General features: G+C 44.5%; 1 protein-coding gene across 1 annotated transcript in view; it reads left to right on the top strand.

The window, feature by feature from the left end:
- Positions 1-27,118, top strand: part of LPP (LIM domain containing preferred translocation partner in lipoma) — a 255,865-nt gene that overhangs the window by 71,522 nt on the left and 157,225 nt on the right. The window contains exon 4 of the mRNA XM_084212312.1: positions 13,695-13,807. Within this exon, the coding sequence (XP_084068438.1) occupies positions 13,695-13,807 (113 nt within the window). The remainder of the gene's footprint in view (positions 1-13,694; positions 13,808-27,118) is intronic.

Genomic DNA, 27,118 nt, shown 5'->3' with positions numbered 1-27,118 from the left:
CTGGTGACCAACTTTATTGAAACAATGGGAGGGAGAAAGGATGTTACGGATAATGGAAGAGAACAATTCTGGCACAGGTAGCTTCCTCTTCATAAAGCTGTTTTTCCCTTGAGGCAATATATCTTGCGTCTTATGGGAAGGAAATCTTACAATATAAAAGGAAGTCTGAACTGCTTACCAGTGAATTTAGAAGCATAACAGTTGGATTCCTTTCATGAAGAGATAATATGGGGCCTGTTCCAGTATATTAGGGAAGCTTTTTTAAGATGCTTCTCCAAAAATAGGAGGACTCTGGGAATCACTTCTTTAAAATAATATTTGTGGGTGGCTTATGTTAATATTCCCAGAACCTTGGGGGATGTGTGCTCAGCGTAACGAAGGTGTTCAGAGAGCGAGAGCAGCAGCAGTTTGGTATCTTTAGCCTGGGCTGCAGGGCAGGGGAGGATGGCTTTGTGTTCCTGGGGATGCCTCTGACGTGGGCTGGAGTGGTCCGAGGGCTGTCCTCGCTTCGCGCTCCTGCAACAGCTCCTGAGGGGCTGTTCTGCCTCCAAGAATAGCTGGCACATGGCAGTGCTCTAATTAAGCTTGTTCTCCTGCTCTGGGAATGACGTGCCTGCTGCCAGCTCTGCTGCCCAGAGGGTGCCCCTCCCCATGGACAGCTCCCCACGGTGCGCTGCAGCAGAGCTGGGTCCATCCAGAGGTTTGCAGCTTTTTAGCCTCACCCCAGTGCTCTTCTGTCTCCTGTTCTCCATAGTTAAGGTAAAGTCATGGAGAGAGGGAGCATGGAGAGATTTTCTGTGAGTAGCACAAAAGGTGAAGCGCAGATAACTTCAGCAGGCATAGCCAAATGAGGGTGTTTTATACAGACCGTAGCAAACTGAAAACAGTAAACAAAAAAAAAAAACCAAAACCAACAAATGAAAAAAGTGTCTAGAATCCTTCCAAAGAATTTCTGCAGAGTACATAATTGAAGGGGATCTTTTTGATAAAGGCTAAATTGTGTATGGGCATGAAAAATTCATCAGGGAATTTAAACCATTTCCAAATCACATAAAACATTAAACATTTCAAGCTCAGGAGTAGCTTGAATATGGCATGCATCATCCCAAGCTTTAAGCAGTCATCTGATTTTTCTCTTGCAAATGTTAAATATATAGTAAATGAGAGCCAAAGTTGTTTTTATTTGCTTTCTCATGATGACTGTGGAGCCTTGAAAGGTTTTGCTGGCTGACCTGACACACACCTTTGTTTACCTCTCTTGGCTAGATGATTTTAACTGCAGTATTTTGAAGAATGAGGGGAGCAGATATCAATGCTGCAGTCACAGTGTCCTGTTCTGTGCTTGTGATGAGCTCCAGCCTTGGTCTTTTGTATAAGTGTGTCTCAAACTAGCCTTCTAAATTCAATGGAATTAAAGATTTTAATCAATCAAGATGCTAATCACCAAGGCATGATGTGATATGTATTGCCTGATAAGGATATAGAGTAAATCTCATAGTCTTGTGGAAGTAGAGAGTCCTGTTCTTTAAGAGATCATTAACATCCACATTTACGTTTTGGCCAGATGGTTTACTGGATTTTAAAGCTAGGTCATGCCTGTATTTTTAAATCTAGAATTTGTCCTTTGTGTAGAAATACAAATAGTGGCCAATTTCAGAATATTCTCAAATGCATTCTCAATTGCTTCTGATTTTCTTGACAGCCCAGGTGCCCAAAAATACCGAGTTTTCTCTTTAAATGAAATTGTTACTCACTTGAGTGTCTTTCATCAGGGAAATCTGACTGTCATTGTTTAAATCCTCTAGGAATGAGCTTTGCTTTTGCATAAAGCAGTCACCTTGGATGACTGCGTGCAGCAAGTCATGCATTACAAAACTGCAGTGTGAGTTTTCAAAACCTGCTTCTCTTGGGTTTCATGTAAACACCAAAGGAGGGTGTTTCTGCTCTTCTCTAGGAGAACACTCAGGCCGTGACTCAAGTTTGTCTCTCTATGCCAAAGATGGTCATAGAATCATATCACAGAATGATCAAATGGTTTGGATTGGAAGGGACCTTAAAGATCATCTCATTCCACCTCCTCTGCTGTAGGCAGAGACACCTTCTCCTATCCCAGGTTGCTCAAAGCCCCATCCAACCTGGTCTGGAACAATTCCAGGGATGGGGAGTCTCCAACCTCTCTGGGCAATTTGTGCCAGTGCCTCACCACCCTCACAGCAAAGAATTTCTTCCATATATCCTCTCTTTCAGTTTAAAGGCATTCCCTCTTGTGCTAACACTACATGCCCTTGTGAGAAGTCCCTCCCCAGCCTTCCTGTAGGCCCCCTTTAGGGACTGTAAGGTGTTCTTGGCTCTCCCTGCAGCCTTCTCTTCCCCAGGCTGAACAATTAAGCCTGTCTTCATAGGAAGATATGCCAGCCCTCTGACCATCCTCTAAGAAAACTCTGCACCCTTAAATATCTCTGTGTGCACCCTTGCCAGAGCAGAGAATGTGCTTTCCCCTTGTTACACTATAAAAATACCACATTGGCAAGCAGCACCACGACCTTCCCATTGCTTCACATGGGACTGGAAAAAGGCAAAAGGAGTAATTGTAGCCCACAGCACCAGGGCACTGTCTTTGCTGTGATTCATGAAGAAGATAGAGATGTTGGCTGCAAAATTCTCAGAGCTGATAAGCAACTCTGAATGATGTAGGCTTCATGATTCATCATAAAGCCTCGGCACACCGGGCATTTCTGTGCATTAAAATAATTTCCAAACAATGAACCTTCCTGGTGTCTCTCTGGCCGTTTGCACTTGCTGATAATGTCACCTTGGAAATCATTCTTCCTGCATTGTCTTCTGTCTGATGGAGGAAAAGGACTGCTCTTTCCAGCTCACTGATAAAGGAGTTCCTGTGAGGTGGTGAGGTGGACCATCCCCTCTTCCCCTGTGCTGCTCAGCACTCTCTCCTTGCCCTTCACTGCTCCAGGCACATGCTTGTGGAAGCACGAGGAGATGTGTATGTGACAGTGGATGATCACTGTCCATCACCACTGGCATCAGCAGCCCTCCAAGTGTGACAGAGCCTTTTGTCATCAGAGATGATCTATCCTCTTCTCGTCCTCGCTGAGCACACACTCAAACAATATATCCATTTTAATTGTTTTCTGAGAGGTTATTAATATTGGAGTGGGGATTTAGAATGAAGATCAGTCATTAATCTGAAAAGGATAGATTTGCACTCTCCTGTAGCAAAGCTGAAAAAGAAATTAGAACAGAAGAAAATCGAGAGAGGTTCCCCACCTAGCCTAATTTAATTTTTTGTTTAACTAAAATTGTCCCAGTAGCAGTTCTGAGGGAAAACCAAACCTCAGACTGAAGATTTCCGAAGACCAGCCTAGAAACTGTAGCAATATGTTACTACACTTTGTTACCATTTTTTTCCACAACATTTTATTTTAAGAATAAAGTCTCTGGCTTTTCAAACAAAACCACAATCTTAGCAGAGGATTTTAATTTTCTTCCGCATTATTCCTTTTAACAATATCCACAAATATTTCAGTAATTTGTTTTCTGTCAGTTAAATAGAAAACTTTTAATTCAGTCTGGGAGTGATCTCACCCAGGTTTCTCTATAGCAAATAGTGCTTTTGGTGTGGTGTGTTTCATGGCAAGGGCACCCTCTCAGTTGCTCTGGGCTGATGCCAGACCCTAATACTTTTTCTCTGGAAGGGAGGCACCATATGCTGAGCAGAGTTACAGTAAAACTGCTGGTTTAATTGACTGCTCTCTCAGAATGGTCAGAAGGTTAAAATGCCTGTTTGGGTTACTAGAGTGTCGTGGCCATTCCTGCTGGGAATGCAGGATGGGAGCCACGTTCCCCCAAACCCAGCCCAAGTTCCATGCTGGCACTGTTTATCCCTGCTTGTATTCTGAGCATAGGCAGCCTGCCTGGGTCACTCTAGGGAGTGAATTCTGTTATCATCAGTGGCCTGAATGGGAATATGATTCTCATCCTTGGGAAGTCCTTTTTGTACCTCTGTTATTCACCTCTTCCTTGCTCATTTTAAGGAGCTCCTGATGGGAAATGCTCTGTCTCCTCTTGTTTTCCCCACCAGAGTGCTCTGGGCTCTGACTAGACAGAAGAATAGGGTGGTTCTTGGTAGGAGATTTTGTGGAATATGGAAACATGCATGTAGTTGCTTGTCTAAAAGGTCAGTTTAGTGTGTTTTTTTTTTTTCCCTAACCAGTTACTTTGTTGAATTATGCAAAAGTGTAAATTTTAAAGCATTTCTTGTCACATTGCAGCAATAACTGCAAGTATAAATGGGTATAGTAACTTTAGGGTGTTGGAAAATTGTCTTTGGTACAGAAAGGTTTTGAATCAGTGTTTTAGTGTACAATTCATCTCAAAGAAGAGAAAGTCTGCATCATTTGTTTTCTTCTCTGCTTTCTCTGCTATCAAGGAATAGAGTAGAAAGGATATAGAGCATACAAGCATATAAGATACAACCCTCCTTCTTTTTTATTTTCTTTTGATTTTAATCCTGATTTTGCTCCATGTTCTAGCCAGTTCACATGGGACATTTCTAGTAGGTACCAGCAAAAGGAACCAAACCACCACTATTCCATATAAATATATATTTCTATACATTTATTTGTGCAGTTACAATCATAGAACTGTTTACGTTGGAAAATATCTTCAAAATCATCAAGTCCAGCCATTAACCTAACTCTGCCAAGTCCATCACTAAAATTTGGATATGGAGCATTGCTATTTATTTGGAAAAAAATACGATACAGATGAATTCTATGCATCTAACATTTAATTTTATCTTTAATTATCTTCAGGGATTAAGGATGTAATTTACTATTCAGTGTTACAGGAGTCAATTAGAAGGCAATTAATTTTATAGCACAAAGAAAATCTAGATGCTTTTCTGCTCCTGAGTAGCACTGACTAGCTGCAGTGGAAGGAAGAAAGCCAGTACTGTTGGTATTGGTGTAAACAGTGAACTGAGATACATTTGATGAAGGCACATTTTGCTTTTATCTTCCAAGTCTGGATGTTTGTAAGTGTGACATAGGGAGGGGTGGCAAAAGAGGATGGGAGGACCCAGAGGATGAGTGACCCAGTTTGAAAACTAGTCCATGGGGATTTGTTTGATCAGCTCATCTGAGCACTGCACTTGCCTTTCCTGCTTGCTGGTTTTGCTCCAGTCTCTCAAACCAGGAGCAGAAGACTCATCTGAGAAGGCTCAGAAGGGAGGTTTACCCCCTCCTCCAGGAATGGTCTCCTTATGGCAGTGGGTTCTGTTGTCCCTCTCCTTTGCATGCTGGGCTAAGAGATTGGATCCAGTCCTTCCAGATGTTCTGCAGCACCGGCCGCTGCTGACTCTGAGGCTCAAGCCAAGGCTGCGGCACGTGGGTTTCAACCTCTGTCTGCTCAGTTTGCAGCTTGCCCCCAAAATGGGAAAACAATACAAAAACAGGCATAGGCAAAGATAAATCCAGCATGGCTTAAAACTGTTGGCTGCAGCTTCCAGAACTTGAGGAAGTCCCTTGGTGGTGAAGAGCTCTGAGAGATGTTTTTTTTGTGATCTGTGCAATGTTTTGTATTTCATCACTAGGGTCAGAGAGGGTTTGGTTGAAGATAAGATATGTTGTGTCTTAAGGACATGGTCCCCATCTTCCCTGTCTGCTGCCTCAGGGGAGAAGGCTGACCAAATAAACAGACTCACTTTCACTGTGCTTTGCAGCAGCAGCCAGGGAAAATGAGATCCTAATCCAGTAGCGTAGTTAATTTTTTTCAACTCCTTCAAAACAGCCCTCTAATAAATTAATGCATATGTCAACTCTTGTCAGAAGCTCTTAGCAATGAACAAATGAGTTTAACACCATAATCTAATAAACAGATAGATAACCTGTTCCAGTTTGTTCTGAGTGAGGTGGTGTTTCCCTCGTTGAGTTGTTTCACGGACCCTTGACCCTCAGAGGAGAAGGATGGTATGTGGGAGTGCAGCCCATTTCCTCTCCAGGACAGGGTTTTCTCTTCTGACTTCAATGCCCTGATTTTCACTTGTTTACATGGAAGTCTCTCCTCTATTTTCTGTCATTTAAAAAAAAAAAAAAAATTCCAGAACAACTTTTGTCCCCATTATTGGAACTGAGCAGCTGCGGCTGAAAGTGAGATCTCATTGTACTAGTTACTGCACAAGTAAGATGAAATCATGCTCACTTCTACAAATAAACATTGCAGAGAAGGCCAAGGAAAGCTCTTCATGCTGGTGGACAGAGACACAGTGGGGTTAAGTGACATCCCCAATACCCTAAAAGAAATGTATGACAGGGAAGAGTGCTTAGAGCTTTTTTATTAAACCTTACGGTTCTTCTTCCACCTTCTATTTTAGCGGAGATTTTTATGAAGTTTTAAGGTTCCATGGACTGTTTCTTGCATCATTTCGACTTCAGTCCTTCGCTAAGCTTTGGTAAAGGGCTGTTGTGTTTTCCATGGTCTCATCTATGGCAGAGAGGTGGGTGTGGGGCATTGCTCGGAGTGCTCTGCCCCACAGTTGTATGGAAAAATAAGCTCAAGATTAAAATGCAGCCTTCTGTAGATGGCTTTGTGCTTTGTAGGCCTGATGTGTAGGAAGTTCTACTGATGTGCATGTGGGAGGACAATTCAGTACGGGGTTGTGCTTGCCTGCTCCTCCCTGCCACCACTGGGGCTGCAGGAGCATTGGCTGGCATTTGCCAAGGAGGGTAACACTTGGTGTCTGCAGCCACCAGCTGAACAGTGTCTCATCAAAAAAACTCATTGTTTTCACAATGAGGGCCATCCACTGTGGTGAAGCACCTGAGATTTTGCATAATTTGGTGATCTGAATCCTTATCTCCTACCCTCGTGCTAATTCCTGTCTTTGGGGTGTTTTGAGAGGGAGGTCACTGAGTTCTGAGTGAAGGGATGGAGGGGATTTCCCACATTGGTGACCAGAGCTGGAGTGAAAGCTCTGTGACACTAAAGACAGCATCTGTTTGTACTAAATTAAGTTGCTCATTAAAAGCTGCATCAGTTGCAGTGAGCATGACATAGCATGCCAGTGCTGCTCCTTTTATAACAGTCATAAACTTGTGGACACAAGCTTGCAAGGGGTCCAGTCCCACTGGCCATGTCTGAGTGCTGGTGAAACCCAGTTACCTCTTGAGAGGGAGTAGAAAATGGCTTTTGAGCTGCTGCCTCAGCTCAGACCTGGATGTCAGAGCAGCCAGTGCTGGATCTCCCCACTGGCACTCTCCCATGTGGCTCCTCTGTCCCCACCAGAGTCTCATCTGCTTCTCCTGAAAGCTTTAGTACCTTATTCTGGCTCCAGTAACACTGGAAGAAGTCCAGAGCAATTCCAGCAGAGCTATTTTGGATTTGCATTTGCAGGAGGAATTGTACCTAGAGGTTTTAAGCTAATCGCACGGTCATTTTTTCCTCTGTATATTTAACCACTGAGGTTAATTAACATTTCAAAGTTTCACAGGCTGCTTCTTCCATTATCTCAGCCAGCTGTGGTGAAAGGCAGTGTGGCAAGAGGGTGGTAGTCTGACTGGAGTTGTACAGATAGGAAAATTGCTGGGAATTGTTTCCAGTGAATCCCAGGGTTTTAAATAGTTGGATAGCAGGGTGAAGGTGGAGGTGAGGATGAGTAAGCTGCCATGGTACACATTTCCTATTGACTTTCCATGTAGTAAACAAAATTACCAGATGATTGTTGGCATGTGGTGGGTTTTGATTTTTTTTTTTTTTTTTTTTAATTTAAAGAGAATATTTTAAGCAGGACTGCGATGCATAGTCCTGAACTGTAGGGGACTAATGTTCCTGTTCTCCAGCTGGGAGAAACTAATTCAACATCTTGTGTTGTAAACACTCACTCATTTTAACTGATTACACCTCCAATGTTCCTCAAATCACTAAAATTACTAATTGCTATTCCTTACACATCAGAGAGTGAATCCTGAATAATTAACCCCAAATAAAATTAGATGAATTGGCCCTTTTAATTAGAATCCCTGCTGCTGTTTGTTCTGAGCTTCCTTTTCTTACTGTTAAGAGACTTTTAGAATGATTAAAACTGTTTAAGACTTAAACAGCCAGTGACCTTTTAATACAATGTAAATCCATAAAAGCAATATTTCAGCTAGCAGGTGGTGAAGTAAATTTTCAGTGCAACTACCTGACAGACTCAGTATTCCTTTTTTAAATGCTGAGAGTGAAATTAGCCAGTGTGGGGTTTTTTTTCTTCCTCATGCTTATTAATACAGTAGCTGATTAGCACAAGTAGTTCAAATGGTAGGATTAGTGATTGGTAAGAGTGGTAATTTAAACAGTGCTTTGGGTTGTTGGAGCTGCTTTATTGTAGGGATCACAGGCCAATGTGGTATATTTAGGTGGATTGTGGAGCTGGTCTGTCATCATGCAACAGTTTCCCCTGCAGAGACGTGGTGTCAGTGATTCCTCACAACATGGCTGGGGCCAAAACATGATTTTAATTGTGTGTTTTCCTTGCCTAGTGATGTGTTAAGTACAGGTGCTACAGGAAAACATTTACTTTGGGAAACTTAGTAAGATGTATGTTCACACCTAGGAGACACCAGGTCACATCTAGCCGAGGTTTTCTATAAAAATCCTGTGGTGTCACTTTGCAGTAGGAATTTTCCCAGACCGTGTAGTAATAATGGGATATTCTGCAGTGGTCACCGTGGATTACAGGTTCATGGCATCCTCCAGCAACAGGATTTTAGCCTAGTGCTCAATGAATTAGGGTTTAGGTGCAAATCTCAATTGTTTCAATGTCAAAAACTTTTCTGCAGTAGAAGGTAAATACTTGACCAAGCAGTGCCTCTGTCTGCTCAGTACTTTGCCAACTGGAGTCTGGATTGGAACAGAAACACAGCAGTGGGGGTTCACTCCATCACTATCCTTAGTCTGGTCTCTGCGTCAGGGCTGAAAACTGTGTTTCTCAGGTGATTCAAACTGATTCTGAACCAGCTTCAGAATCAGAAATTATCATGATTATAGTCAGAAAGGGTTATTCTTGCTTGAAAGGAGAAAATTGAAATCAGCATCTGACATATATCATCCTCAGATGTCCCCCAGAGATCTGGGATGACCAGTGTAAGCCCAGTTGTTTTGTTTAATAGGTTTCATTAATTTATTGTTTCCCTGAAAAGTTATGATATTTTGCTTTTTCGTGTTCCTCTGTGTTTTTCCCCCAAAGAATCTCTTTTACTGAACATGTGAGCCCTTCTTCAAGTCTAGAAGTTTCAAAGCCGCAAATCTTCATGTCTAAACAACTGTGTCTGTCAAGGGGAGACGCAGTTACTGTGCTACAGTTCATTTGTTGGCTGGCAGATACATCTCCTGAAAACAAAGACTTGAGACATGAGCCTGATCCAGCAAAAAATGAAGTGCACTTAAAATTTTAAAGGTTAGCCTGTAAGTGAGAATGTGCTTGCTGTATGAGGCAGGATGTTTTTCTTAGCTCGTCCTTGTACCCAGAAGGCATCAGGCAGCCAGTGGCAAAAATTTTGTGAGTTTCTATTCACCCTGACAGTTCTGTGCTGATGTAGGTGTCTGTTAAGGCTTTGAACAATTTTATATTTGTGTACTTAAAAGTGTAATGGTGAAATGTTTAAAGCTCCTTAGAATGTGTAAGAGGGGAAATTTTGGGGCGGAGAGGGGTAAAACCTTGCAAGTGCATCTGCAATGGCACAGAATTGATTGAAGCCAGAAGCCAGGCTGGGGCCTGGGAGGCGTCACTTCTGCCAGTGGCTCTGCTATTGCTTCCCAGCATAACCACGCTGGACTCTCCTCCTTTCTGCCTAGTTCCTTGTATTTACACCATACCATTTTCTCTTGCTCGGGGTGGGCCCGAGGGTGGGGCTTTATTAGCGGGCTGGCAGTCCCGTCCCTGCTGGCTGCAGCGGGTGATGCTGCAGCACTGGAGCTGCACGGGTGCTGAGGGAGGAGCCCAGGGCTGTGCTTGCATGGCACGTTGCACTGCTGCATCTGAAGTTACTGAGCTGGGCATGTGTCTCACTGCACAGCTCCTTTGTGGGTTGACTCATGCTCTGCACAGCTGTATGAAGGGGGAATGAGTAGCTGGTGCAACAGGGACTGTTTATTTTCTCTTCTTAAACATATGGTAACAGGTGGAGATTTCTCAGTGTAAGAGCTGAAGGCAGGCTGTGCCTTGGTGTGATTTCCTACCTCTATGGAGAGACTTGCCATGGAAAGGCAAGTCTCTTTGCCTGCCTTGAAGTACAGATTGCTTTCTGGAGGTGCCTTGATACCTCTCTGCTGACAGAACTCAGTGCAGTTACTCCCATAATCTGGAATACATCCAAGTGTTCGGGTTGATGTCAAGTGAAAGTCAACCAAAATGCTGGTCTTGGTGCTGAACAATAATCAATATTGATGACCCTTTTGCCCATCTTATTCTTTATTCAGAGAGGGACCACTTGGTTAAATCAGTTAGGAGAGGGTGGGTGCTCAGGGTGGGATGTGTCCTCCACCAGCTCTGGTAACCCCAGAGCTCCATTCTGCTGTGGCTGCTGCTGCATCCGTGCAGACCAGGGACAGTCCCTTGCCCAGATGGCTCCCACCTCGCTCTGTTACACTGGAAGTGGTCAGCAGTGGGTGGCACTCATGTGCTCTGCCTGGACATGGACTTTTCTGCCTCCTCCCACAGCTTGCCCAGCTCTAAGTGAAATCTGACTTGCAAAGCTCCAGGTGTGAGAGAAGGCCCCAGAGGTGCACTGTAGGGACACTGTGCCTGAAGGGAGTGTCAGCTGGCTTTCAGGTTCTTTTCCTCTTTTGCTCCCTCAAACCTAGACCTGTTTCTTCCCCACATCATCTACAATCTAATTATGCTGCTGAGGACACGGTTTTGGTCTTTGCATGCTTCCCACTCTGCCAGAGGGACACTTCCAGCAATGCCAATAATAATAATAATAATAATGCAGGGCCAGCTTTCCCTTCTGCATCCAAGGGAATGTTCTCCCGTGAGTGCAGTGGGAACAGCACTGGGTCCTGTGGCTGTGTGTGGGAAAGAGGAAGGCGCAGTGGCAGAATAAATAACTAAAGCTGTGAAGGAGAAAGGTCCATCTGTTCACAGAGGACCAGGAAAAGGCCAAACATCTGCAAGGTCCCCCCAGTTCATCAGGCATCTGCTCTCTGCTTCCCAGTCTAAAACCTTCCCACTTGTGGGGTGAGTGGAGCCAGCAGCTTATCTAACACAGGATGGAGACAGCAGAGCTGGGCTGGGATGTGGTGGAGCCAGCTGTCTCCTCCTGCAAAGGAGTGTTTTCTTCCAAACTCTAGGAGAGAGCTCTTGTCCTTTGCTCCTTTTCTGAAAAATCTTGCCAATGTTTTGGTTTTTTTTTTCTTTCAAGAGGAGTGGGTCTTCCAAGGAGGCAAAAATGGTATTTTGTTTATGTTTATTCTAACGGCCATTGTTAGATGCAGACTTCTGATTATGCAGAAAACCTGCCCCTTTCCCTGTCTCATCTCCTCCAGCACATTCTCTACCTTGATTTTCCTTAGGTGTTTTGAAGGATTGTAATAAAGCAAGAGTGTCTGACTAATGTGCTGTGCAGGGAGATCAGTCTTAGGCATCGGAGCCAGGACAGACTGAAAAACATCATCTAAAGCATAATCTTGAGAAGTCTGTGTTCACTGGAGTTGAATTTGTTTGCAAAATCACGTTGGCTGGTTGGAGGGTCATTTACAGAGCAAAGGAGAAAAGTTTAAGAAGCACTCAAATATCCCAGCATTTTTTAGAACTAACCCCTTAGATATTAATTTCAAAATCTCTCTACTTTTCTTTTTATTTTGTATTGTATTTCACATTATTTGAAATAAAAGATTGGATTAATTGTAGGGCAGTGAGGAAGATACTGCAGATATTATTGGACATAATTTTTTTAAAAATCAATCCTGAACTCTATAATAGCATGAGCCAGTGGGTTTCATGGGATTTTATGTATTGGAGCAACATGATTGTCAAATGAGTTTTCAGTCTGTTGTTTTTGAGCTGTCTTTGAGCATCTGTATTTGGACAATACTTTCTTAGGGATTCAGAAGGGGGTTTTTGAGTCCTATCCATGCTCATTTTGGGGAAAATGGGAAGAAATTACTTTCCTGTTAAACAACATCTCTGAAAGTCCTAGGGGAAGTTTGTGTCTTTCAGAGAGTGATTCAAAATAGAAGGGAAAAACTTTCAAGGGCTGCAGACCCATCTGCTTCCCATGGCAGAGAGCTTGAAAGTGTTGTGCTGGCAGTGCTGCCCAGCTGGTGCCTGTGCCTGGTCTGGGCTGAGCCTAGGGTTTTAAACCTGGGCATAGGTGGCCCAGAAGGCTGCAGGTCACAGGGGTTTGGCTCAGCACCTTCCTGAGTGCTTTGGAGCCTGCTCCTTGGCATTTAGGGGTGGTGCTGAGGGCCTCTGGCCTGAACACAGTGTGCTGCTGCATGGAGATCTGCAGGGTCAAGCAGGGAGCTCATATTTTGTTCCAAAAGCAACAGTTCCTATATATGTGAGATATCACACTTTTATTAATCTGAAACCTTCCATCCCAGATGCTGCACACACAAGAGCCAACAGCAAACAGCTCTACTTGCAGCATCAATCTTTATAAGAAGAAATAAAAACATACCAAAGTGGTCCAAATTGCAGGCAGCTGCCTTCCCTGGAGACAAATCCAGTCCTAATGGCAAATGCTCGTTTTCCACCATTAGGAGGTGCTTTCAGAGCTTGGTGTCCTGCTGCTCTGTCCTTGTTTTCTTTCTCCTTTCTGGTCCCACATCCCATGAAATTCTCAAGGAAAACTCCTCTCTGCTCCCACCTCCCATCTCTGTGCTAAGCTGGATGGCTTCACAGCCAGTATTTGCTGCTTTGTCTTCCCATCAGCATTTCTGCAAAGTAAACATGAACAGGTTGTATTCTAGAAATTTTGTACATCAGCCCCCATGTAAAAATCCAGATTTAGGGGAGGTGGATTCATGTGTGCTTGCAGCTGGCCCATCTCATGGCTGTTGTCACTGAGAAGAGCCTGTGATTTTCCCAGCAGTTCTTTACATGAAGGTTTGAAGTCCCTATAGGAAGAGGAAGATGCAAAGAGTGTGTCTGCCTGCCAGCAGCAGGGCTGCAGGAGATGGGCTGGCCTGGATTCTGGGCTCCAGTTCCAGCCCTCCATGTGTCTCCTGCAGCAGGGAATCCCTGCTTTTGGACAGCTCTTGATGCTGTCTTTATAGGGATCAAGAAGTGCTGGCATAGTTTAGCGCATGAGGGCGGTGAATTGGATGGGATCCATTGCAAGGTTAGACACAGGGTGTTCATTTGTGCAAGTTTTGTGGTTGCCTGTGGTAGGTTTGAGATGTGACTTGGATCTGTGGAGCTGCTTGTTGTTGCCTTCAGGCTTTGTGGCACATCACCTTTTGCTGTGGAATCTGAGCACCCCTAAGCCATTTGCCAATGTTACTGAGCTCCGTAGCCATTTCCTGAAGCACTGAGGGGTGAAGCTGAGCATTTAATGGTCAAATAATGTGTTATGTCCTGTGCCACAAAACTGATGGGCAGAGCTAAAAGTATTGTGGAGCTCCTCCTGATCATCCACGTCATGAAGTGGGGAAATGCTGCTGAGTTTAAATTCTCCCATTCTCTCTCCTAGGGGACTTTCTTCCTCCCCCACCCCCTCCTGTGGATGACCTTGGGAGCATCACATCATCACAAGGTGCCTTTCCCCCCCCACCCCCTCTGGATGATGTTACTTACAATGTACAGGTAAGAAGACAAGAAATTTGTCATTTGTGCAGAACTGATCCAGAAATTGTGGGAATGAATGAATGATAATACAATGAGGTGGCAAAGTTCTGGTTAAAAATCATGGGTCAGGAATAACGAAGTCAGCTTTAGCAAGCTGAGTTTCCCAAGCAGGGAGTATTTCCATTCAAAACTTGCTGGGCTATTAAAGGATTTTTCCCATCCGGCTTGAATTAGCAGACTAATTGCCTTATGTCGTTGTGATGGCGGATGGGAGTGGAACCTTCCCAGAATGAATTGTTTTCTGGAATGGCCATCTCCTTCCATGGACTGTGGAGAGACTTTAGGGCAGTAATCTGATCCTGAAAGTGCTTTGTTTAGATGCCTAAAATTAAGTGAAGCAAATAAGCCCTGGCCCAGGCTCCAGTGATGTCACTGAGACCCTTTTCACCCTCTTTTTGCTGGCTTGGATCTTCTAGATTGGCCACCTGGATGAAAATGCAACTTCTAAGATGCATCAGGGGATGATGGCATGTCCAAAGTGGATATGGATAGACCTTGAACACCTTTGCAAGATAGGAACACTTTTGTGCCAGTGTTGCAGGTTTGCCTGGAGTGCCAGGGTTATGTTTGCTCAGGCACATTCTGGAGAAATGCATTTAGACTCCTGGGACAAGGCAGTCAAAATGATCAAGGAGTGAGGAGCTGATCTCCCAAGAGGAGACCAGAAGAGTTTGTCTTGTTAGCTGAGCAAAAGGAAGGCTGAGGATGGGTCTGGTTGCAAATTTGAAATACACTTGGGGAATAAGCCTGTATTTCAGCTCTGTGTGGGTGTGGGTGCAGGAGCAGAAGAGGCTGAGCTTGCCAGAAGTACCTCCGTGCTGGTGTTTGGAAATTTTCTAAGCTCTGGGTCTCCGAAGATCTGGAAGCGCCTTCTGTAAGAAGTCATGAGAACAAAGAGAGCATGGTCTAGGTTTGGGGCTGTTGAGAGTTGTGTAACCACATATCCACAGACATGGGGCTGCCCTTGATGGCCCTGGAAGATAGTGGCAATCCTGTATCCCTGAGAGGAGACCAGCAGGCAGGCATTAAACACAATTCGAAGGACCTGACTTACTTTCTGAACCTCTCACCAACTCTAGACTCACTTTGTCTGCTTTGTGCCTTGGGAAAAAAACATTCCCCTCCCTCATGGGCTTAGTGGGATCTCTTGCCCATGACAAGGTGTTCAGATGCTATGGCAAAGGCTCAGGCTTTCCTGCAATGGGCTCAGTGTTGGAAGCAGCCTTTAAGCAGGAAGGGGTTAATGGGGATTGTGTTCTCCCTTGCCAGGAAAGGCTGCAGCAGTCATGGATATTGCCAAGAGCAGAGCATGGCTTTTCCCAGCCTTGGGGGAATGAAGTAATTCCCCAGCAAGTGTTGTTCTGTCTTTTATCTCTCTGAGAAGAGAGGCCCCCGTGGGAGCTTCCAGAGCGCCCTGGGAAGCCGTGGAGCAGCAGGCTCCTGGCAGAGGCAGGGCACTGCCTGCATGGTGCCTGCACAGCAGCCTGGGCAGCAGGAAGGGGTTGTGGTGCCCCACAGCATTCCTCAGGAGCAGGCTTCCCCCTTCCCAGGTCACTCAAGGAGAGGGACTGGTGTGTTTATTGAAAGGAGCTCCCTCCTGTCCTGGCTCCAAAAGTGTCCCTGGGCCACTTGAGGCTGTCACGGGGATGTGCTCCTTGGTAGAACCACTCAGCAGGACAGCCCTTCCCTCTGAACTCATGGAATTGCTATTTGTCACACCCTTTCTCTCTGGCTTTGGGAAACTGGGGCTGGAGCTGTGTTCAGTGTTGGGTTTTAGCAAGAGCTTGGTTAGAGCAGGATTCCTTTGCATGGTATCCTGCTCAGAGGAAGGTGAGCAGTTGTGCCTGAGCAGTCCTGCCTGCCACCATCCCAAATGTACTCTTATGCAGCAGACAGAGCTCCCTGCCTTTCCCTGTCTTTCATCTGTGATCAGAGAGGTCACCTATTCCTCTCCCTTTTCCCTTCCATTTTCTGTAGGAGATCAGGAGCAGGCAAAAGTCAGGGCTAAAGGCAGGAGCCAGCAGGAATTTGTGTTGCAAGATCAGCTCCTTATCTTTCAGGAGCAGCAAAAGTCATGCTGAAGCAAGATGTAAAGCCCAAGAGAGGAGGAAAAGGGCAGGTGGTGCTGGAGAAGGCTGCCCAATGCCTTTGTGCATCAAACACAGTAATTTTCTCAGCTCTGGACAGGCGTTCTTGTGCTAAAGGAGCAGAATGAATGGTGACTGTGTTCCTTCTGCTGTGAGGACATGGTGGTCTGGAATCAGGGATCTCATAAACATGTGTTGTATTGGGCTCCGAGAGGCTGATTTTGCTCTCCAATGCCACACCATTTAATTTCATGCCTCAGTTTCCCCATGACCCAGTTCCTGAGCATTGCCCAGACCTGAGGCTGCTGTCTGGGTGGTTTGGCCCCTTTGGACCCAGTAAGAGCCCTCCAGAGTTTGAAATTCCTCTGCTCTATCCAATCAGCCATTTTACATCAGAAATTTCTCTCTGGGTAGTGCAGTGCTGATGACAGCTTATGAAGTATGTGTGCTGTGGGGCTCCAGGTAAAGCTTTTTATACTAGGTGTTAAGTTGATGAGGACAGCAGGATAAATGTTTAGTTTATTATCAGTTTTTGTGTTACTGTTACCAGAGGGCTGAAAGCTGCACAGTTTATTACAGTTTAAGCTGTAGCTTAAGAGCAGCAGTTAAAATAATACCCAGTTTTCATAGACCTGTTTATCTCTGGATCTCTATTTGGACAGTGGAACTGGCCACTTAGGATCAGATCCAAAAAGGTACTTTAGTATCTGACTTATGCTCTGATGGAAATTAGAGGAGGGCTGGATCATAAAATACCTTTGTGATAGATCTGGCATTTTCTTGTAATTTCTGTTTTCCCATCTAGATCCGTCATATTCGGATTCACAGCAGGGCTGTGGGGAGGAAAGGGGAAGGAAATTTAAACTCTTTTCTTATTAACTGGAATGCCTTTTTGTTTTTTTTTAGAAATAAAAAAAAAAAAGGAAAAAAAGAGGCAATATTTATTTTTAAAAGAGTGTGTTTGGGCTGGGGGAGAGTTGTGTTGGGAAGTTCCCCTTTGGCTGCAGCGGGGGAAGGCAAGGACTTGTTCCCAGAATGGTGGTGAGGGCGTGGTGGTGGCGTGTTTGACAAATAAGGACATGAGCAAAGAGCCTTTTGCCACGTTGGCCTGGGCTCAGTTTGAAAGAGAAAGAAAAAAAAATTTTGGACGGGAAGAAAAATGAAATCACTGTTTGTCAAAGGGAAATAGATAGATCTGGGAGGGAGGGAGGCAGATTTTTATTCTGTTTTTGCCTTCTAGTTTCAAAACAGGCATCTGCCCAGGCCAGGGAAAGCCAAAGTGAGAAATTCTCATCAGCCGCCTCTCAAGCACCCTGTTTGCTCACAGAGAGGGACCCTCACTCGAGGCTCTGGCAATTCCTTCCTTCCTTGCCCGGCAGGGCTGCCCAGCTGTGTGAAAAGCCAGTCCCTGTCCCGTGCCCTGTCCTTGGGAAGGTGTCTCAGCAGTCATGGGTGCTCTGCCTTTGAAATGACTGGTTCTCTTTAAAGGGGAGGGTCAGAGGCCAGCATTTCATGTTGGGGCAGGATCTGGGGGGCTCAGAGCAGATGTGACCCTTGGCTGCCAACTTGCCAAGGGCCACCTTGGGCAAACATCCATTTAGAGATCTCTACTAATTACCTGCTCGTGCTGCATCTGCAGATGGGTCTGGTTTTCTTTTGGGATCTGAGATGCTGCCACAGCATGGGAAGAGAATTGTGTTGAGCTGGGATGGCACCTCTTTCCCAGCAACCCCCAGCTGTTATCAGTGGGGTTTTTATTGACAGGCCACAAAACACTTGACAAAAGAAATACCACTCTCTTCCTGATTAGGAAGCTGGATCAGGGAAAGTGCTTTGCCTAGGTCATCAGGCTGACCAGTAGCAGGCTAAAAATAAGACTGAGATCTCCTGTGTCCCAGAGCAATTCTGCCTGCTACATCCCAGAACCTCATTACTGTAATAACTGGAAATTAATGACTAAACACCATCAGTGCCTGAACATAGGAACAGTTTAGGATATATCAAAGCAGATGTGAAGAAGTGGCTTAAGGTTGGGGGTTAAAGTGAAGAAAAAATTGGACTTTGAATAGTTGCATGAAGTGCAATATAAAGAATTTTAATATACCAGTTCTTGTTATAACCATCTATGTTTGGAGGGGCTGCAGTGCTGCAGCTACATGGGCAGGGAACTATGGCCACGTTCAGACCTCCTGAGCTCTCCAGCGGTATCATCCTGTTGTGATGTGCAGAAAATCATCCAGAGGGCTCAAATTCCTCTTGCCAAGGAGTTTTGGAAGGGGAGAGAAGCTGCAGCGCGTCCTGGAGGCGTGCGCGCCTTCCTCCGCGAGGCTGTTCCGAGGAGCCCTGTCTCACTGCTCCTCACTCAGAGCTGGGAGAGGGTGGGAATGTGTTGATAGGTGTGAGGAGTGAGAGCCTCGTCCTTGCTGGGGAGAGGCTGCCAGGTGTTTCGCGTGTGACTCTGCTCCCCCCGAGCAGCGGCGGTGCCTCTGTGGGCTCTGAGTCACTGGCTGAAGGAACAGCCATGATACAGAAATCGGTTTTGGTTTTTTGGGCTTTTTCTTTTGGTGTTTTTTTTTTTGTTTGTTTTTTAAAAGTTCATTTCTGATTTTTGGGTGCCCATCTTGGCAAATAGCTGAGGAGGAAAGAGCATGAATTTTGTCGTTAGGGGTTGCCGTATTAAATAGCTCATCTCCTGTTCAATGGCTGGGCTCTGCCTGCTGGTGCTGGGCTTGCTTTAAATCACCTGCCTTTTAATGTGTGGAGAAGCTGAAAAGGCCAAAGAGAGCAGAACATGTGTTCAGCCTCCCTCTAGTGCTAGATTTTGTTAATCATCAGGATTAGTGGCCTGGTTGTAGGTGCTTGCTGGCAAGGAATGTTGGTACCACAGGGCAGCTCTCGCTGCTGGCGGGGCTGCCTGACTCAGGAGGGATCAGTAACTCCCAGAAACTCTGTAAATAAAGCCACACTCTGTGTGCATTGCTTGCCATTCGAGATCCAGCTTTTACAGATTTCTGTGACCTCTAACCTGATTTATTAAAATCCATGTGATAAGCATCTGCCTTTTATCTAAATTGAAGCTGTGTCCAACAGGATAAATAAATTACCTGGTAATGTTAACCCTTTTACTCAAACCTTGGCTTTGTGGGAATGCTTTTTATCTGTGTCCTTCCTGCCTTCCTTGTGTGTTTGAGAAACAGGAATGTGCTGTGCTCTAAGTTACATTTAAACAAATAAGATGTATGTTCTCTGAATGTTTAAATGCTCACTGGCTCTCTACAAGTCAATAAGTGTTTGCTCTATAATAGGGGGATTTAGGTTCTAGGGTGAGAAAAATCAGTAATATAACATCTGTATATGTTGAATATTGGGATGCATGAGAGATAAAGTGCATGCATTTCTTATAAGTGTGTATATATATATTTACACCCTATAGATATACGTAGGAGAAATGAATCATGAGTGGGGATATAGAGCAGATTTTCACACTATTGGAAGCAAGCTCAGCCACACATGTTTTATCCCTGCTGCTTTTCCCTCCCTTTTTGTGGGTAGCATGACCAGTAGATCCAGGATCACAAGAGAAAAGGAACACTGAGCACTTCTTTCAGGCAGCTCTTGATGCATCCCATCTTATACACATTTATTTTACAATGCCAAACCACATTCTATTTTAAATCTTTAATGAACCTCTGTTCCCATCCATGTAACTTTCCAATTCTTACTCTCTTCAGAATAGACAAAGATGCTTATTATAAACCACAAATTTTACTGAAAGGGTAAACTGGAAAAGTTTTAATTGTGCAGTGTGAGCCTGCCATTCATCTCCCTGCCTGGCTATTAATATCTTGGCAATGTTATAATGCAGCACAGCCTTTAATAGCTGAACCTCTCGGCAAGGACTACAAAGTAAGCAAGGACCCAAACAGTTAACTGTGCTCATTAGTTTCATCATGCTTATTATTGTGTTATTTAATGTATTTGTTATATTATTGTTTAATAACAATAACATAACAAATACATTAAATAACACAGTAATAAGCATGATGAAAATCCTACCCAGCACACAGGATGTGCCAGGACCTGCACACTTGTGCCTTCTTTGGCAGGGGAGCTCTGTGGCTGAGGCTGGGAGATGCTTTCAGAGATGAGACAGGGCAGCTCTTGGTAATCTGCCATACAGCAGGTGATGAGGTGAAGGAACAGAAGAAAGCAAATGCCTGGTACAGTTCATGTGTAAATATGGGTATGGGACCTTCTAAAAAGTTGTGAGAGGAAACAGAAAGGTCAGAAGTGTTGCTGCTTATGATGGTCAGAGCTGATCAAGGTAAGTCCATCCCAGCTAGTAAATCCATCCCAGCTGGCACACATGTGCCAGCTTGGGTCCAGACAGAAGCCTGGGCTCCCCCAGTGCTGTGCCCAAGACTATAAACCCTGGTGGGCATCTCCTTGGTCCTGTGGACACATCTATGAGGGACACTGGCACACTGAAATTGATGGACTCAGCCACACCAGGCACCTGCAGAGAGTTTAATCTGTAACCTGGTTTATACCCATGGGTAATAGACACACGAATGTGGAAAGTAACAGTGGAGGCATGGAGAGCATGCAGAAAAAGCTAGCAATTATATTCTGTCAGAGTTTGGCTGGTGACAGACCAAAAGCAAGCAAATACATAATTGTATCTAAGGTAGAATTATTTAAGCAGAGGGAAAATAAAAAGATAATGAAGATCTGAGAATTCTCCTATCAAAGCAGATGAGCTGTGTGATGTGACAGAGTGAGATAACATGACCAATGCAGAAGAATTTTCCATTCTTCCCATATCTGAGTGTCATTCAAGTCTGCTGTTGGTTTAACAGGTCCTAGGAAAAATCTCTTGCAAGATGGGTTGCTCTTGTCTCCGATCCTGGGTAGCCTGTGTTGCATTAGGGAACTATAATGCAGCAGCAAAACTAAAACAGACAGTCAGTAACAAGAAAGAATGCTAAAAACTGCAGCAGACAAAATATTATGCCTCTCTTTTGAAGGTGGCTGGGATTGGAGTAGGTGGTTTAGCAAGTCAGTCTTTCCGTGCATCTTGGGCATAGTGGTCATCTGGAATGTGACAGAGCAGAGTCAGATTCCCACCTTGGGTCTGGTGCTTTCAGTACTCTGATGCTGTGCAGTGCAGAAAGGAACTTTGGCCAAACAAGATAAAAGGAAATAGAACTCTGGTGGTTGGGGAATCCAGTTGTGGCCTAAATTCGGTTTTAGAGCCCAGGAGTTTTTCAAAGAGTAGGGCAAACTTCATCCTATTTTGATGAAAATTTTATCTGGCAGCAATGGGATGTGGATATGGAGAAGCTGTGAGAGCATCTAATTTCCAAGAATGGAAGTGGCTGAAATGCAGGTTCCTGTCTCTGTTTTTCAGTTTCCATCACTGCTGAAAAACAGCTTCAGCTGCCATGAAGGGTGGTTTTGTTGTTAGAAAACGTTGCCTCTGTGAGGAGTGTGTGGCACAGTGACTGAGCAAGCTGGAAGATGGTAGAAATACCAGGGACAAATGTTGCAGCCAGAGCTGAAGGAATTTGTTCCAGACATGATTTTAAGTGTCTGCTACCTTAAAACTCCATCTTTGAAGGACCATTCTCCACAATTGGATTTTCCAGTTTGATTTGCTGATTAAAATGCAGGATGTTGATTAGCTTTAACACACAACAGGTAAGGGAAAGCATCTGGAAAACACCATGTGACAGCTTTAGTATTGGTTTTAATGGTGAGAGAAGTAAAATATAAATATTTGGGAAAGCTGTTGTAACTCCCAAGTGTTGCTGAAGCCAGTAAGCAACAAAGGTGCTTTACAAACTCCTTTCATTCAGCAGTCCTGAGGCACAGCTCCTTCCATCTCCATCTCCACTTTTCTCTTTTGCCATGGAAACTGTCTCACGTCTTGTCTCGTTAAAGGTCTGGCCTTCCTCCTCAGCTCCTGAGTTGCTTGCCCCTTCCTCCCCTGTCTCTGGCTCTGCAAATCCCTCCAGTCCAGCCCTGCAGTCCCCTCTCTGTGCTCCTGAAGGATGCCACTGCCGAGGTCTGCAGATACTGGGTCCCCCAGGGGTGGTGGTAGGGCTGCCTCCAGGGAGCGGCTGTGCTCAGTTCTGCGGTCGGGTGAGCTTCTTAAAGACACTAAGGCAAGGAACACACTTTCAGGGCAGAAGTTTGGCTTCTGTGGCGTGTTGACCCCAGCAGAATTACAGTCAAATGCTGTTTTCCTGAGGTCTAATGTGTGCTTTTCTGAAGCATGAATTATAATTGAAAGACATCACTTTACATTCATTTATCTGTGTGAGGGCAATATCAAACTTCGGGGCTCACCCAGGAAGGATTTGCACAGTGGATTCCATTTTAGGGCAGCACAAATTATTGTTCAGCTTTCTGTGTGATTTGGGTCCCTTTTCTTCAGCTGAGGTTCCCACTTAGGAGATGTGTAGCATGTAAGGTGTCTGAACAAGACAGTTGTTGTTAAAAAAGAAATAAAACCCCGTGGTCAGCCAGCCAAATCCATACCTGACACACATCTGGCAGCCTTGAAGGGGATATAGAAGTGAGCCTAATGGTTTGGAAAATGAGATTGCAAATTTCATGAAGGCAAGAACCTTCTTCAGTGAATCAGACTGTGGGGTTTGCCCAGCTGAGGCCTGCCTGCCCCATGAACTGCAGCCACTGACCACCCCAAAAATGTGTAGGTTGAGACAGAGTCCAGATTTTCCTCTTCTCAGCTTTGAGACACACAGTAGATTTTTAACATGATTCATTTCCTCAGAAGCCAAACCCAAGCCATTGACTTTCATGTAGTTTTATACATCCATTTTGCTGACATTTTGCCAGGTTCTCTGGGAATCCTTGCAAACATTTTGGCACTCACCCCTTCCTATTACAGCAAAACAAGCAAACAAACTCAGAAATATCTTATATGTTTAATTTCTGGACCTAGTGCTTACTCAGGCTGTGAAAATTGACCAGCCAGTTTTAATTTTTCTTTTTTTCTCATTGGTGATTTCCTAATAGCTTCACAGCCCATGCTCAGGAATGCTTTCTCATATTCAGAGAAGCTTGGCTGTATGCTTAAACTTCATTAAAGTTGATAGAACTTAAGCACACGTGTAAAATTAAGCATATGCTTATGTTTTATACAGTCTTTTTGCAGGTGACACAAACAGCTGCATATGGGTTTCCAATATGTGATTAAATTCCAAAAGGAGTTTTTAAAAACAGTTTTAGTCAACCTTAATTTTCTGAAATTGGTAGCTTTAACAAAACCTATCTTTTTTGATTTAAATTGCCTGAGACGTGTGCCTTTTAAAAAGCTCTTTATTTAACTGTCACAATATGCAGTCTTGTGTGGGATAGAGTTTGTTCATGTAAATTTAATTTCCAGTTAAACTGGTGCAAACACAAAATGATGTCAGTAGATCTTTATGGACTGGCAGAGCTGTTTCTCACCTCTGCCGAGGTGGGGCCAGGCTGAGCCATTAAATTGTCAGCTGTGCCCTTCTGCCTCTTGCAGATCATAAAGCTTTGCCTGGTCACCCAGGGAGACCAAAGGCATCCAGCCTTGATCCACAGACATCAAGGGGTGGAGAAATCTTGGAAGTTTGTTTTAACATTTAATTGCCAGCAGTATTGCACATAAATGAGTATATCTGTTATTTCTAAATGGAATTTCCCTAGCTTTGGCTTCCCAACGTCTGTGTGTTTTTTCTGTTTTGCTAGATTGGACAGCCTTGTGATATCTGGCATTTTCATTCTGTGAAACCGTTTAGTTATTGCTATCGAGCTACTCAATCTCCTTCACAGGTGAAACCAAGTGAGTTCTCTACGTGTCTCCTTTTCAGCTGTTTCTGCTTTTTTGGGACATCTCAAATTCATAAGCTACTGCCTCCCATGCTGGACACAGTATGTCAGACTCACCACAAGCGTTGAAAGAAGTAAAATCACCTTCAGCTCTGTGCTTCCCTTGTGCCTGGTGGGAGGTGGTGTTTGGTGTGGTTTTCCCCTCTGGATATGAATGCAGAGTGGTGGGGCTGGGTGTGACAGATTGCTTTGTGTGCAGGTGTGTGCAATTTGTGGCTTGTCAGATGCATGCCATGCTGTCCAAGGCATCCTCCTCTTACCTCTTTTCTTATGCCAGGAAAAGAAAGATGAAGATCAGGACTTGGCCAGGGTGTGAAGATGCAGGGAGTCTCTGCTCTTTCATATCACCAATGGATCTTTTAAAAATGTAACATTCATGTCATGTGAGGCAGTGGGAAGGTCTTCTGTTATTTCAGGGGACACCTAATGAGGTGTTTGGTTTCTACATTGATTAAACTTTGCAGCTGTGTTGGGGTGATTGGCTGCTCTTTGGTTATGGTTCCCCTTGGAGGCAGATGATGAAATATCCTCTACGTTCTCCTATTTCTCAGTTTTTCTGTAAGCAGCAATGCTCTGTGGGGAACATCAGCTCTGCTTGATGGCTAATTAGACATTAATTTGTGATGATATTGGAGCAGATTTTAAGTTGGTGGGGGAGTGGGCAAAGAAAGGGGAAACTTTTAACAGTCACCATAATTGTCAATAATGAGTCCTAATGTAATTGCATTAATTAAAAGAAAAGGGATATATTCCCTGCTGCTGTTAAGTTAGTTAAAGTCAGTGAAAGTCATGCTGGGTCAAAAAAACTTCATGGCCAGCTGTTCTTGCCCTGTGGACAGACAGGTAGTGCTGTCTTGCCCAAAGTGTAAAGAAAAAAATTATATATCCCAGTTCTTATTGTATATTCCACTGATGAACAGGAGTGTTTCACAAATTCAATTTAATTCCCAAGGACAAGTAATTGTAACTCCACCCGGAGAATATTTAATTGCCTTAATGGAAAAATAAACTGGTTTTATTCCCCCCCTTCTCTCCCCACCTTCCCCATTCAGTTTTCAAATAACTTTATGTGCCTCCTTAGTTTATTAATACACTTCTCATCCTGCTGCTGATTTTGCATCTGGTAGCACTTAACACAGACAAGATTCCCAAAGCTTTTGATCAGACATGTTAAGTAAACTCTCAGGACTGTCGGGTCTGCTGCTCTGGCAGATGTTGGCTCGTGGGACTCCTCCTCTCTCTTCATCCCCTGACTGTTCCTTATCAAATCCATCCTGTTGCTTTCATGTGCTGAGGACTGTGGTGCCATTCCCCACGTATTCTCTGGCCCACAGCATGAAGACCCTTTGGTCAGCTGAAGGGCATTTGTTGTTTTGCTGGTTTTTGGTGCAGAGGCCCCGGGAAGCACTGCACTTTTAAAAGCCCCATTTAGCCAACCTTAATATTTCCAGGGCTTCCTTCCATGAGCAAAACAAAACAGTGAGGAACCCACAAAGGCTGGGTGCAGGTTAAATGCCCAAGGTAGAGGTGCCAGCCTGTGATGCAGCAGGGACTGGACAGCACGGGACCTCTGTGTTGGCATCTCCACTTTCAAGGCACATACAAGCGCACTCCTGGGCTGCAAGGAGGATTTGTTGAGTTCTGTTTGCTGCATCTTTTTTATTCCTGTTGCATAATTGCCTTCTGTTGTCCTCAGGGGTGGCAGAGGGACAGGGAATATTGCAGATCTTCTTGTGGTCTATTGTTCATGTCCCATCAGATCAATCAGTCATCCACTGCTGGTGTTTGATCCAGGGTTTCAGCTGAGTGTACCCCAAGGCCTTGGATCCTGTTGGCTAAACTTCTGTGATGCCCTTCCATCCTTTTTTATCTCTGCTCATTCATCTAATATTCATGGCCAGTTCTTGAGAACTCTGGACTAACCACAGGTGTTTGTGGCAAAATCTTCCCTCTGCTGTTAGGGGCAGGCGCTGCTGGGAAAGGAGAATAATCCTGGACTGCTCTACTGCTCATCCACAGTGGTGGCATCCTGCCCCCACCAGTGTGCTGGTGTGGGGACTGGGGCCCTGCTCAGGACAAGCAGGGAGCAAGAGCTTATTAAACAGTGGTGGAAGATGACCACGGGCCCCACTGACCCACAGTCCAGTTGCTAGCCACGGCAGTGGCTCAGACCCAGCCATGTCATGGGAAATCAGGGCCATCCTGCAACAGAATTGCAGCTGGAGCTTGAATGGCTTGGACAGGGGTTTGTTATCTTCTGGCATGTTTTGTCAGGTCTTGGATGGCAAATGCAGAGAATGAAAAGCCCTTTAAGGAGCTAGCTTGGCCCAAGGGATTAGTGTCTTCTTCTGGTGGCCTGGAGGAACTTGGTTGTATTTCCAAGTTTCAGCACCTTGCTCCCACCCCTCTGTCTGCATTCTGGTATCCAGCTATAAACTCCTTGGGACAGGGTTGTTTCCTAGGTATTGTGTGAACAGTGTCTGTCACGCTGATCTCTAGGGAAATATAAATCTTTATTATCATACAGATTCATAACTACAACAAAGTCTTTGCTTTCTTTTTAATCTGTGCATCCCAGGAGGCTGAGTGCAGATGGCTGTAATTTCTGTTGTCTTTGCTAGAAGAAAGGAAGGAATGGTTTTCCAGGTGTTGGGCCAAACCCTGGCACCTAGGGCTGTGGTCAGTTATTTACCTGGAATGTATCCTCCAGCAGATGTGACTCCCAGCAGGTGTCAGAAAGTGGATAGAAAGCACAAATGGAGACTTCATATGAATGTCTTCAGAGCCAAATCAATCTCTAGTGACCAGAGAAAAATGTAAAAGGGCAACACAGAACATTTTATATTTATTATGTGTCTTGGAGTTTTCTTCCATGAGTTTCTCCTGCTGCTTTTGAAATCTATGTAAACTCATAGCAACCACAGTGTCTTGCAGCAGAAATAGCTCTGCAGTTTAGCAGCCTGTTGTGTGACAAAACACCTACCCCCTTTCCTTTGTTTTGGGACTGATGCCTCCTAGTTTCATGCTTTCTTGTTATCTGCTTTATCTGTATTTTTCATTTTTAAAAATATTTTTATTATTTGTCCTTTTCATAAGCTTCTTACACCACGGTGAGTTTTTAAATCAGTTGTTAAGGTTTTGCAAGGTGTCTCCTAGCAATGCTTAACAAATAACTTTCCTTCATCTGCTTATTTGTTTGCCCCAGCTGAAAGCCTGTGCAGTTCTTTACCACCCCTTGTTGCTTCAGAAGTGAGTTCAGTCTGGATACCCAGTACTATTTGTGTTTTCCATG

The sequence above is a fragment of the Fringilla coelebs genome (genome assembly GCF_963513975.1).
Source record: "Fringilla coelebs genome assembly, chromosome: 10".
Lineage (NCBI taxonomy): Eukaryota > Metazoa > Chordata > Aves > Passeriformes > Fringillidae > Fringilla > Fringilla coelebs.
The sequence above is the reverse complement of the archived record's forward strand: the minus strand, read 5'-3'. Positions and strand labels throughout refer to the sequence as shown.